Source organism: Mercenaria mercenaria, chromosome 4, assembly GCF_021730395.1.
Source record: "Mercenaria mercenaria strain notata chromosome 4, MADL_Memer_1, whole genome shotgun sequence".
NCBI lineage: Eukaryota > Metazoa > Mollusca > Bivalvia > Venerida > Veneridae > Mercenaria > Mercenaria mercenaria.
This window is the reverse complement of record NC_069364.1, coordinates 79939986-79954098: the sequence shown is the minus strand read 5'-3', so window position 1 is coordinate 79954098 and position 14113 is coordinate 79939986. Positions and strand designations below refer to the sequence as shown.

Here is a 14113-nt window from a genome sequence, read left to right as displayed (position 1 = left end):
TATGACCCTTGCGTCATTTGATGTGAGTGATGATGTGGAACAACTATTTTAAGTTTGAATAAAGTCCACTGAGTAATAACAGAGATAGAGTGAAAGTGCACCAAAACTTTAACTTGAAATTCTAAGTAAAAAGGGGGCATAATTCATGGAAAATTGGTTCTAGAGTTATGAACCTTAGGTCATATGATGTGGGTGATAATGTGAAACAACTATTTTAAATTTCAATCAAATCCATTTAGTAACAAGAGCTCGTAGAACACGAAATGCCCCCCTTGATGCATTCAGTAATTGCACAAGGAACAGAAATTATTTGCTCACTGTAAACAAAAGTTCTACTGTTCTGGTTCAATATGACCTTGACCTATTGACCTCAAAATCAAAAGGGGTCATCTGCTGTCATGATCAACCTCCCTATTAAGTTTCGTGATCCTACGCCCAAGTGTTCTCAAGTTATCGTCCGGAAACGGTTTAACTGTTTCGGGTCAATATGACTTTGACCTTTCGCCTACTGACCTCAAAATCTATCAGGATCATCTACTGGTCATTACCAATCTCCCTATCAAGTTTTGTGATCCTAGGCTTAAGCATTCTCAAGTAATCGCCTGGAAACGGTTTAACTGTTCCGGGTCACTGTAACCTTGACCTTTGACCTACTGACCTCAAAATCAATAGGGGTCATCTGCTGATCATGATTAACCTCTCTATCAACTTTCATGATCCTTGGCCCAAGCGTTCTTGAGCTATCGTCCAAAAACCGTTTAACTGTTCCTGGCCAATGTGACCTTGACCTTTGACCTAATAACCTCAAAATCAATAGGAGTCATCTGCTGGTCATGTCCATCCCCCTATCAATTTTCCTGATCCTAGGCCCAAGTGTTCTTGAGTTATCGTCCAGAAACCGTTTTACTGTTCCTGGTCACTGTGACCTTGACCTTTGACCTACTGATCTCAAAATCAGTAGGGGTCATTCGCTGGTGATGACCAACCTTCCTATCAACTTTCACAATCCTAGGCCGAAGCGTTTTTGAGTTATCATCCGGAAACGGATTGGTCTACATACCGACCGACCGACAGACCGACATCTGCAAAACAATATACCCCTCCTTCTTTGAAAGGACAGCATAATAACTGAGATAATGTGGGTGGTGATGAGGAATAACTATTTTAAGTTTGAAACAAGTCCATCAAGTAATTACAGTGAAAAAGAGAAAGTGCATCAAAACTTTAACCAAAGTGCAGACACAGATGGACGCCAACACCGATGCCGGGTCGAGTAGGACAGCTCTCCATACTTTGTATAGTCAAGCTAAAAATGTACAGTGGTCAGTTATCGCCATTATTGTTTCACACCTTTGCCATGTAGACTGATAAAGGCGATTGTGGGATTATATAAAGCAAAGATACGATGCCATGGCATGATAATATAATGCTAAAATACAACTACACAATGTGACATTGTACATTTATTTCTGCATTAAATTTTCACCACAGACACTAGACATTAGCATTTCACAATTTTTTTAGGCTTTTTTACAACAAGAGGGCCATGAAGGCCCTGTATCGCTCACCTGACCTATTGACCTAAAGATCATCAAGATCAACATTCTGACCAAGTTTCATTAAGATATGGTCATAAATGTAGCCTCTAAAGTGTTAACTAGCTTTTCCTTTGATTTGACCCGGTGACCTAGTTTTTGCCCCCACATGACCCAGATTCGAACTTGACCTAAAGATCATCAAGATTAACATTCTGATTAAGTTTCATGAAGATACAGTCATAAATCTGGCCTCTAGAGTCTTAACAAGCTTTTCCTTTGATTTGACCTAGTGACCTAGTTTTTTAACACACCTGACCCAGATTTAAACTTGACCTATAGATCATCAAGATTAACATTCTGACCAAGTTTCATTAAGATATGGTCATAAATGTGGCCTCTAAAGTGTTAACTAACTATTCCTTTTATTTGACCCCCGTGACCTAGTTTTTGACCCGACATGACCCAGATTCGAACTTGACCTAAAGACCATCAAGTTTAACATTCTGACTAAGTTTCATGAAGATATAGTCAAAAATGTGGCCTCTAGAGTGTTAACAAGCTTTTCCTTTGATATGACCTAGTGACCTAGTTTTTGACTCCATCTGACCCAGATTTAAACTTGACCTAAAGATTATCAAGATTAACATTCTGACTAAGTTTCATTAAGATATGGTCATAAACGTGGCCTCTGCAGTGTTAATTAGCTTTTCCTTTGATTTGACCCGGTGACCTAGTTTTTGACCCGACATGACCCAGATTCAAAATTGCCCTAAAGATCATCAAGTTTAACATTCTGACTAAGTTTCATGAAGATATAGTCATAAATGTGGCCTCTAGAGTGTTAACAAGCTTTTCCTTTGATATGACCTAGTGACCTAGTTTTTGACCCCACCTAACCCAGATTTGAACTTGAGCTATAGATCATCAAGATTTGACCAAGTTTCATTAAGGTATGGTCATAAATGTGGCCTCTAGTGTAAACTAGCTTTTCATTTGATTTGGCTTGGTGACCTAGTTTTTTATCCTACATGACCCAGATTCAAACTGGACCTTAAGATCATCAATATTAACAATCTGACCAAGTTTCATGAAGATACAGTCATAAATGCGGCTTCAACAGTGTTAACAAGCTTTTCCTTTGATTTGACCTGGTGACCTAGTTTATGATCCCAGATAACCAAATATCGAACTCGTCCAAGATTTTATTAAGGGTAACATTCTGACCAAGTTTCATTAAGATTGGGCCAAAAATGTGACCTCTATAGTGTTAACAATTTTTTTCTTTGATTTGACCTGGTGACCTAGTTTTTGACCCCAGATGACCCAATATCGAACTCATTCAAGATTTTATTGAGGGTAACATCCTGACCAAGTTTCATTAAGATTGGGCTAAAATTGTGACCTCTAGAGTGTTAACAAGCTTTTCCTTTGATTTGACCTGATGACCTAGTTTTTGACCCCAGATGACTTAATATCGAACTCATCCAAGATTTTATTGAGGGTAACATTCTGACCAAGTTTCATTAAGATTGGGCCAAAAATGTGACCTCTAGAGTGTTAACAAGCTTTTCCTTTGATTTGACCTGATGACCTAGTTTTTGATCCCAGATGACCCAATATCGAACTCGTCCAAGATTTTATTGAGGGTAACATTCTGACCAAGTTTCATTAAGATTGGGTCAAAAATGTGACCTCTAGAGTGTTAACAGTCAAATTGTTGACGACGGACGGACGGACGGACGGACGACGGACGACGACGGACGCCGGACACAGGGTGATCACTAAAGCTCACCTTTGAGCACTTCGTGCTCAGGTGAGCTAAAAATCACAAACTTTCAATACCAGATGAACATGATCATGTTTCTCAAAAATGACAATAGACAGATAATTCAATCTAAGAATTTCGCCATTGCTCATTATTAGAATAAATTCTCTCTAATTCTCTGAGCAGCTCCTACTAATCTCCTATCATCAATCAATGTAACCATATCATTCCTGGTAAATATTCAAGTCCTTTATTTGTCCTTGGTCCTAAATATCTGAGAATTTTTTATCCTGATAAGAAGATCATCTCTTTATAAAAATCAGTCTAAGACTCTTGTTTATATGAGCAACAATGACTGTCGTCTGCTGCACTGATACTTTTGTTTGTTTCAATGATATCCTCAGCTGCATCAAACATCTGGTAATTGTTTTTTACATACTGGCACAATTTTCATTTGATGATATTATTGTTGAACATTTCGAAAAGATGTAAAAAAAATCAGGCAAAATGTACAGTTTTATTCCACTAACTGCCAATGAAACTTATTTATCATCACACATCACAGTCACCATAAATATGGTACCTGGGAAGAAGTCTTAATTGGATCTGGTCTATTCTAGTCTTTTTAGCAAAACTTTACACCAGCTTATGAAAAACATCTCAATCTAATGAGCTTAAAGAAATTTGAACTGAAAAAATATCTAGATGTACTACTACTTACACAACCAATAAAAGATGTTGTGAAGAAAGTTTGGTAGAAATAAATAGTGAAAAGTCATTTTAACTGTTTTTCATTAGCATTTGCATACATTTTACAAGTTTGAACTAGGTAAGCATAACCAAAAGATGCCTTTAAAGCTAGTGGTGTTCGAACTGAACTGATAAAAAAACAACTGATGGTTAACAGTCAAACTCCTTGAATCTGTTCGTCCAGTTGTCCAGATATCTATCAGATGTTTTACTTGATAATGTTGGCTTCATTTTAAGGCATCAAAAATATTATTCACACTTTGTAGCTGAATGTACATCTGATGTTTCAGGAGTCTTTTTAAATTAGCATGTCTCTCTGTCTGTAAATATTAGCACAAAAATAAAAGCATTGTATATTTTACTTATTCAACATTGATAAAAGTGTATATTCAAAGACAAACAACTCCCTACCAGCTTACAAGATATTTTCAAGAATAACAGACAAATTAAGTTAACAAGATTATATTAACCTTCTCCCTGAACTTAAAGTCTGACCAGAATTCAGATCACTAGTAGACACTGCAACTTTAGGGTAATGGTACTGTAATGATACTTGGACATGTCTGTGGTATAACACAGACAATTGACATTCTTCAAATGTAAATGAAGCTCACCATGCCCATGGCCTTTCGTAAAAACAGGAATCACATACAACATGAATTGCCAATTTTCACTATGTGTCCACTACTAAGAACTGAAATATATACTTTTGAACAGCAAAACTACACTTTCCTCTTCAGCCCTAACCAAGAATCAAACCCGCAACCTCTCACACTTAAGGTGGACACACTATCATATTGCAATAAAAGTACACCCTTATACTCTACCCTATTACATTAATACTTAAGATACTCATGAAAATTATGGTCATGGGACTGAGGTTCAGTCACCTCAGCACAAAAAGATGTTAACTGTTTCTTTAAGCCAATTAAGTAACCCACTTTTTTTGCACTGACCTGACAATTTTATGTACTCTTAATTCACATTTTTGAAGATTCTTCTTCCTTTATTTTGCATGTATCAAGTTGAAATTACACAGAGATCTGTAAGAACATTGCCACGATTCTGTTGATGAAGAATAACGTTACAAAGTACCCTGTAATTAGGTACTTACCTATTGTAAACACACATAATGTACACAAGCTATATGTCTGTGAGAAATATATAAGTGCATAACCTGAAAGAAGGAAGGGGGAAAACTTCCCAAAAGCTATAAATTAAGGTTTATATACAAAAACACAGTTTTTATTCTCAGTTTAGAGGTTCATGCGTTCCCCAATAAAATTAAGTTTTATATGATTCCCTGAAATCCTAACAGGTGTATGCATTTAATTGGAACCTGATTGCACTTCCCTATAAAAATCTGCATTAGAAACTTCTAACAAAAAAATTCTTGCTATTTCTTCTCATATTGACACGTCATGTGATATTGATAACTAAAGTATGTCATTATGTCATTGCAAATTGTAAACAGTATCATTTAGAGGTTCCCAAGACTTTGATAGCAAATAACTATTTTAAGTTTCAAGTCAAATAGCTTTGATAGTAACAGAAATATTTGACTTCATCAGAAAATTTAACCAACAGCAACACCAACAGCGATGACAGGGCAAATGTAATAGGTCTACTTTTTCTTCGAAAAAGTCAAGCTTAAAACTGTACTAACAGTCATTTTTTGATAACTGTTTTATATGCAATAACAGCAGGACCAGTCTGGTGTTAGTTTTTGATTTTATATAAGTTATTATACATTCTGTCATTAATATTTTGAGGTTTGTTAAATTAAATGAACAACGCCATTGAATATGTCATTGTACAGAAAAAGGCATTTAATCAAATTAATCAGTTTCAGTTTCAACAGTACATACTGATCATCCAACAAGAAAATGAAGCAATCAAAAACCCAAAGGAGTCTTTGAATTTTGTCTCCTGAATACTGTATATCATAATCATAACTGTATTGTTATTTTCTCTTATAAATCATTTTGGAATTTTTCAGACTTTAATGAAACTGGACAAACCCAGTCCTTCAATAGATTAACTGCAAAATTTCTTAAACAGGGTTAAGAAAATATGCATCCGCCCTGATTATCATCTAGATGAATTCCTGTGGTAAAGAAAAAAGTTCAAAGAAGACCCCTGTTCCGATCCCTAGACATCCCCTAAATCCCTTGTCATATATACACAGACGTCTAAACAGCAGGGATAAACATCTCCCAGAAAACTGCTCCTGGGAGAAAATAAATTTATCATCTGCTCCTAATTACTGGCAGACTTGAAAAACAACACTTGTTTTGCAGTGAGCTACTTGACAGTGGAAGTGGAAAATTTGTCCAGCTTTTGTGAAATACTTCAAAACAAGTTGCCTGAAATTTGTATGATTTTGAGTGTTCTTGTAATAAAATATTGAAATTAATTGACAGAAACTTTACAAGTGTCTATTTAAGCTTAGAAAAAAATTAATGAGACCACTTGTAAAAAAGGTTAAAAAAATGACAAGATATAAATTTTGAGTAGGGCTATAAACCCTTGGAAGAGCCAAAATGTGGTCTTTATTGGGAGGTGGTCTTTATCCACAGGTTAACATACACTGTAAAGGTTAAAATTGGAAACAAAACAGGTCTTCAGACCAGGTGTTCTCTGTCCAGAGGTGGTCTTTAACACAGGTTTGACTGTATTTTTCCATTGCAGTTTCTTTTTGTTGTGGGCTTACTTTGCGATGCATGGCTCTCTGGCTGTGTTTGGGATGCTCTGTGCTTCCTGAAAATCTACATTCACAGTTTACTTTTCATAAGACTGCACCAAAAGCAGCTTTAATAGGGGTAAAACAAGAGCTGTAAAGGCTTCAGCAAAATTTTCTAAGTTTAAAAAGCAGCATAATTTTATCAACCGTAAGTCAGAGATACTGAACGTAGCTTAGAATGGTGAATACCTTAGACTGCAGACTTGTGAATAGTCTGAAAGATTTCAGAGAAAAACTTTCACCAAAATTTCTAAGTGAAATAGGGGCATAATTTTACCAAAACATAAGGCACAGTTATGAAACCTGCAATGTGAGGTCATCCCATGATGCCAAAGATGTGTGTAGAAATCCAAAATATTTTGAATAAATTCACTTTGCTATAAATCAGTAATTCCAGAATGTTTTCCAGTAGCAACTAATAACTCTTCCACAAGAAGCAGAGATCAACTTCTCCACACAAAAAAAAAACAGACAAAAAAGGTCAGCTCCTCCACAAAAAAACAGAGGTCTACTTCTCCACAAAAAACGGTGGCTGAGAAAAAAATGAAAGGGGTTTTAATTGACTGTCATGTTAAACATCTATCAACTCTTAATTTAAAAACAAACAAACCTTTAGTGTAACTATTTATATAAAGTCTTTTCCAAACAACTTGATGACTGGGCTGCTTGTACAGAAAAACTTTTCAAAATTCAAGACAAGAAAAATCTTTGAACGTGTCCGTGATGAGATAAATTACCTCGTTACTTTAATGGAAAACAAAACGAACATAATGGGCAATTTAACAATCACGAAAATTGAATTCTTCCTTAAAAGCATAAAACAACGAAAAACCACAAATTACGTAATTCAATAATGAATTGATGACTTCTTTTTTGATATGGAACAGGACGCTTATTAAGTTTACGACCATATTTGGTAAAATCGATAATATGATATAATTCAATAAAAGAATAAATTTGTGTCTTGAAACTGTTGATGGATGTGCCATTTCTGACATCAAGTCATCTATATCTGTGGTCTATCTGCTACTCAGTTATATGAGCTATAAATTTCACATTAATCCCTGCTGGACCATTAGCCGAAAATGAGATTTTGGTTTCAGAACCCAATAAAATGGAGGATTTTAGAGGCAGATCTCACTAAGACTTTAGAAGCATCTTTTAAATAATTTCTCTGCACTGAATATGATATTTTCTCTTAATATTTATTATAATATTTTGTCTCTAAACTCCCTTCCACATGACCGTTACACTAAAAAAGAAATGTCTTGATCAATTTGCTCCCTCTGGAAGACTTTAAAATTTTACATCAATATGAGCCGTGCCATGAGAAAACCAACATAGTGGGTTTGCGACCAGCATGGATCCAGACCAGCCTGCGCATCCGCGCAGTCTGGTCAGGATCGATGCTGTTCGCTTTCAGAGCCTATAGCAATTAGAGAAACCGTTAGCGAACAGCATGGATCCTGACCAGACTGCGCGGATGCGCAGGCTGGTCTGGATCCATGCTGGTCGCAAACCCACTATGTTGGTTTTCTCATGGCGCGGCTCATATTATTCAATTTCTCTCTTCCTATCTATTAACGCTCTCTCAGACAAAGAATATTTCAAAAGTACTATCACTAATGGATGTATCTTAAAATGGACTTTTGTTGCTATCTTTATACTTAATATTCTTTAATACACCATATAGACATGAAGATTGCTTTTAAGCTTTTTCTTTCTTTCCTTTGTTTTACATTAAATAAAAGATTTGACATATCCACTGATTACTGTAAATGCCCTGAAAAAAAAAAAGACGGATTTTTGAAAAGTTATACAGTCAAAATCATTTTACTTTGGGAATACAAAATTTCGCCATATGGGCTAAAAGGACGATTTTATTGGGAAATAGATTCATGGATTAAAACTTTTGAACAAAAAATGAATGGGCATTTTTGTTGTTCAATGGATTTAAATTTTGTGGATTTGCTCAAACAAGAAACTCACAAAAATTTGTCACCCATGTATATTAATCGTTATCAAGCTGGACACGATTGATTCTGCCTTTGCGATCAGTGTAGATCATGCCGATCAGTGTAGATCATGATCAGATCTGCACTGTTCGCAATTCAGTCAATATCTTTTTGGTAAGCACCCTTTTAACCATTAGTGGTCCAAGTTCAGAAAAGGACAAGTTCATTATAGAAATTTATCGGGCTTAAGGTTAATGATTAAAGCACCCCTCTAACTGATACCTGTTGAAACAAAGACGACCAGCTCTACAGCATACTTTAAATAGATCAAACTCAAAGATCCAATGACTTACAGGAACTGGAGGTTGGGGTTGTCACTGTCATTACTGCCTCTGGGCCCTCTCCCTCGCCATTCATAGCCGAGACTCGAACTTCATACTGCGTTTTTGGTAACAGGTGACCGAATATCCATGCCATTTTTTCAGGAGTTACATCAGAACTGATCACATGATCCTGGCTGTCCAATGGGAGAAGTGAAAGACGGTAACTAATCAAAGGGCCATTTGTATACACTGGTGCCACCCATGATACCGATACTGTTGTTGATGACGGAGCATGAAGGGTGGTTATTGTAGGGGAACTTGATGGTGCTGAAAGTATCAGTAACATAACAACAACATTGGCAAAAAACATTGCACATATTTATTTAAAATTCTACCCTACAGGAATCATAATTCTGTACATATTTCAACTTATTACATGCAGACATAAAAGTTCTGTTTCTGTATTCTTATATTTTGCTAGAGGCAAAGCAGGCCTTAGACTGATTTAACTGTCTCCTAAATGTTAAATTCTTCCATATTAGAGAGCTACCTGCTTACATCCATTATAAAATCTTAAAATTAAGGCCTCTGTATTGAAGAGTGAAGAGTGTTCATTTGCTTTAACATTCCAAACCTTAAATTCCTTTAAACTGAAGAGTGTTATTTGAATATGTAATTACTTACCTCCATATGGAAGAGTAGTTACAGGAACAGATAAATCCCTTTAAACTGAAGAGTGTTATTTGAATAGGTAATTACTTACCTCCATATGGAAGAGTAGTTACAGAAACAGAGTAGTTTGTTTCCACAGCATGAGTTGTAGTTATTTGGAATATAAACTTGAACTGAAAATATAAATTGGAATATTTTAATGACTGCATGAATAAAAGTGACCAGATGACACACTCAATTAACTGTCGTGTACTACAAATTACAGTAGGATAAGTATACAAGTATGCAGGTGAATCAACATAAATTGTCAGAGATGTGATCTTTTTTTTTGTTTATATTGTTGTTTTAAATATATCTAAAATACAGTGCTCCCTCTCTACAGCGGCCCTCTGGACAACAATACCCTCCTTGCAACAACACTTGCTACTGACTCCAAAATATGCTTATTGTTCTTTATTTTACCTCTCTACAACAACTTCCTCCAAACAACAACTAAATTTTCCATCTCCTAAAAGGGTGTTGTTGTAGAGAGGTAGCATATATTGCTTTCAAATAGCTTAAAATGCTTATCCAAATGTCCAAGAAACGTTTCCTACATGTGACCCCTATTTGGGCTCTGCCTGGGTCTTGCTCGGATCATCCCTTTCTATGCCCATGGATTCAGTACAGTGCCCTTTGTTAGGATAGGTCATAATTCTGACAAAATGAAAGAGAGAGTTATGGTTCTTGGCCTACTTACTTGTCTAATGACGATAAACAAAGATTCAAAAATCTTAACCACTGCCAGCATCAACAATCAACTAATGACAATATCTCAAACACTGTTTTAAGAAACCTGATGATTAAGTCAAACAATTTATATCCTCAGCCCAATAGGTTGTTATGTGAAAGAGGAGACTGTATGTTTAAAGACATAACCATATGAAGGCAATAACTCTGCAGTTACTGAAAAGATCCCGATGAAACTGCATATGCACCACCACCCTATAGTGATCTATAGTTGTATGAAGTTGTATGAAGTTACATGAAGATCCATTGATGGATTACTTTGTAATGTGGGAATTTATGAATTTTAGAACAATTAAAAGGCAGTGACTCTGCAGTTACTGAAGAGATCCTGATGAAAGATGTGCGTGCACCACAGTGTTAAATTTCATGAAGATCAATCAATGGATTACTTTGAAAACAATTAAAGGGCAATAACTCTGAAAATACGTAAGTAATCCTGACAAAATTTATGTATACACCATCACCCTATAATAATCTACATTTGTGTAAAGTTTCATGCAGATCCATTGATAGGTTACTTAGATACAGTCAAAAATCCTCATTTTTTACCACATCAAGAGATACTGCTTATACATAGTCAAAGGGATAATACGTGCTAATTAATAATTATGTGAGGTTTGGTGATTCTAGCTAAAATACTTTTTGAATCATAAGCACTTTCAATTTCTGATAGAGGGACCCACACATGAACAAACCATCTGCAGGACGGACAATGCCAAATATATATCCCTCCACCTTTGCCGTGGGGGTGGGGGTAAAATAATCCACAAAAAATACTTACAATTTAAGTGCAAATGCCACAGAATGGAATATTTATCACTTTTCCACACAACAAAAATACATATTATACTAGAAATTGTGGACATGATTTTGGGACATTCACCACACGTGATATAATTATAAATTTTAGACATTTACCTCTCATGCCATAATACTGCCAATTTAAAACATTTACCAGATATGTCATAATAAAACACTCTGGAGTTTTACCTTGTATATCATCATAACAGATTAGGGACATTGACCATACATGTCATAATTTCTGTTTAGGACATTTACCTGATATGTAACAAATGGATGTAGATTTGTGACATTTACTCTTCCTGAGGGCAATAACTCCGTATCTGAGTGACTCTGCCATTCTGTCATTGTTTCTAATACCCGTTTTTGCAATATAAATGTGATATTCTGCAATATCTCTTCATTTGCCCAAAACAATTCCACCAATGAAGGAACTGGATTTTGTTTAAGTACAGTCTCTCCTGCCCAGTCCAGTAAAACGGAATTATGGGTAATACCATCTTTTACAATTTCGGGTCCCGGTAATTCCAGTCCAGAATCTGTGAACAGGAAATAGAGTTTAACATTACCATATCAGAGACATGCTTTTGAACAACACGAACTCCAAACAAAATAAACAAGAGCTGTCAGTGGACAGCGCGCTCGACTATTCTCAGTGCTTGATAGTATATAAGCAATGAGTAAAACTTTAACATTACAATAAGCATATTCTAAGTCGAAAAGGGGCCATAATTCAGTCAAAATGCTTGATACAGTTGCCTCCTCCTTTTTACAGACTAGGGTCATGATGGTAAACAAGTATGCAAAATATGAAAGCAATATCTCAATGGACTTTGAAAATATTTGGGGTGGTACGCAAACTTTAACATTTATGTGACGCTCACACTCACGCCAACGCCGGGGCGAGTAGGATAGCTCCCCTATTCTTCGAATAGTCGAGCTAAAAATCAAAGTCTAATTTGAGTTTTTGTATGACAGTTACAAATATTTCTTTTAAAGTCTAAGTCATTATGGTTAACTAAAAAGCAAAGACAAATGAAAACAGAAACTTCATACAATTTTGCAATACTAAAATGTAATAAAATATTACACTTTAAAACTCAAAATTTAAAAGTACAGTACAACTTCTCCAGAGTGGCCCTCTCTTAAGCAAAAACCTCGCAATAACAACATTGTGAAAATTTCCCTAAGCGAAAATATACTATCAAATTTAGCTCTCCAGAACAACAACCTCTACGTAACAGTCAATATTTGTATCTCCCAAAGGGTGTTGCTCTACAGAGGTTGCACTGTACTAAGAATTTGTTGTTCGTCAGGATAGAAGAAAACTGAACTTATCTTTAAAATGTGACCATTACAGTTAAAGACTAAAAATCAAAATCGCTGATCATTGCAGTAGCCATTTTGAAAGTTGTAAACTCACTGACAAAATCTTTTTTTCAGTTTTATGTGACAATGAAAGCGCAGTTTCAAATAAATTCTACAGGTCATTAAGGAACTTTCTTTCCCTTTAAAGACTTACATGGTACAAACTGTTTATGGTATTCTTCCAGCCCAAAATTACAGCCTTGAACACAGCTTTGCTTCTGTAAAATAAACAAAACAGTCATTATTTATTTTATAGTTTCTACTTATTTAAGGTGAATGTGAAAAAAAGTTCTAGAACTTACATTTTTTCACTGTCAGCACCTCATTTCTGATGGCATCCATTGCAGTGAGGTTAAGGTATTATCTACCTAATGGTGAATATTTCATATATTCAAAACAATGTTACAGCAATACTGTAAAATCATTTACCCGGGAATGGGAATTTTACTTGTTCGTTGGGATTAAATTTCGTGGATTGACTAAACCACGAAATCCATGAAAATGAGACCCCCATGAATATTAATGATTTCACAGTATACTGTTTCCAGTGAGAGACTTGTATGCAAAATTTAAACAACTTTTACCGTACCGTTTTTTATAAATTTTGTATAATTCACGATATTTCCTCAAGCTCAAGTAGAGACAAATTTCAAAGTGACGGTCACTGTCCAAAACGTTAGCAGATAATTCATTATACCATTAATTTTGATAAAAGAAAAGCCAAACTATTGGTAAACAATTATAAAACACAAAATAAGACTATGAATATAATTTTTTTCTAGGGTGCCTCAAGTAAAAGGATTTAATTAGACAGAAATCTAACTCCAACATTGAAAAATTAAGGTCGAGTCCTGGGGGACTGTTTTAGATTTTGCTCATTTCATTCAAAAATAACCTTGGGGCAGAAGTAAAACCTACCACCATTTCTTCCATAATATGTAATCTAAAGAGAAAAGGCAAAACAGAGAACTGTTACCGCATGTAACTCAGTATCTTTAAAGATGCCTAACTCTGCCCTCTTCTGTTTCAGAGGTAAATTCATTTTGAACTGCAAGAAATCATTTTATCAAATGAAAAATTTTCACTTTTGCACAATAAATCGATAAGTAGTCATGAAAAAAAGGTAAAAACTTACCAGAAACAAGAGGGCCAAGATGGCCCTAGGTCGCTCACCTGAGAAACACACCATAACAGTGTAAACATGTTTGACATAGTGATTTCATGGAAACAAGTATTCTGGCCAATTTTCATTAGGATTGGACCAAAAATGTGGTCTCTTGAGTTTAATCAAGTATTTTCTTTGATATGACCTAGAGACCTACTTTTTTGACCCCAGATGACCCATATTCAAAATTGACCTAAATTTCATCAAAGCAAACATTCTGACCAAATTTATTGCATACACATTT

General features: G+C 35.3%; 1 protein-coding gene across 3 annotated transcripts in view; it reads right to left on the bottom strand.

The window, feature by feature from the left end:
• The window catches only part of LOC123553018 (proto-oncogene tyrosine-protein kinase ROS-like), a 133462-nt gene that overhangs the window by 87737 nt on the left and 31612 nt on the right, over positions 1-14113 (bottom strand). For all 3 annotated transcript variants that reach the window (XM_053541762.1, XM_053541763.1, XM_053541764.1), the window contains exons 5-8: positions 12859-12922; positions 11595-11875; positions 9838-9919; positions 9105-9401 (exon numbers count right to left, since the gene is read on the bottom strand). In XM_053541762.1, coding sequence (XP_053397737.1) covers positions 9105-9401; positions 9838-9919; positions 11595-11875; positions 12859-12922 — 724 coding nt within the window. The remainder of the gene's footprint in view (positions 1-9104; positions 9402-9837; positions 9920-11594; positions 11876-12858; positions 12923-14113) is intronic.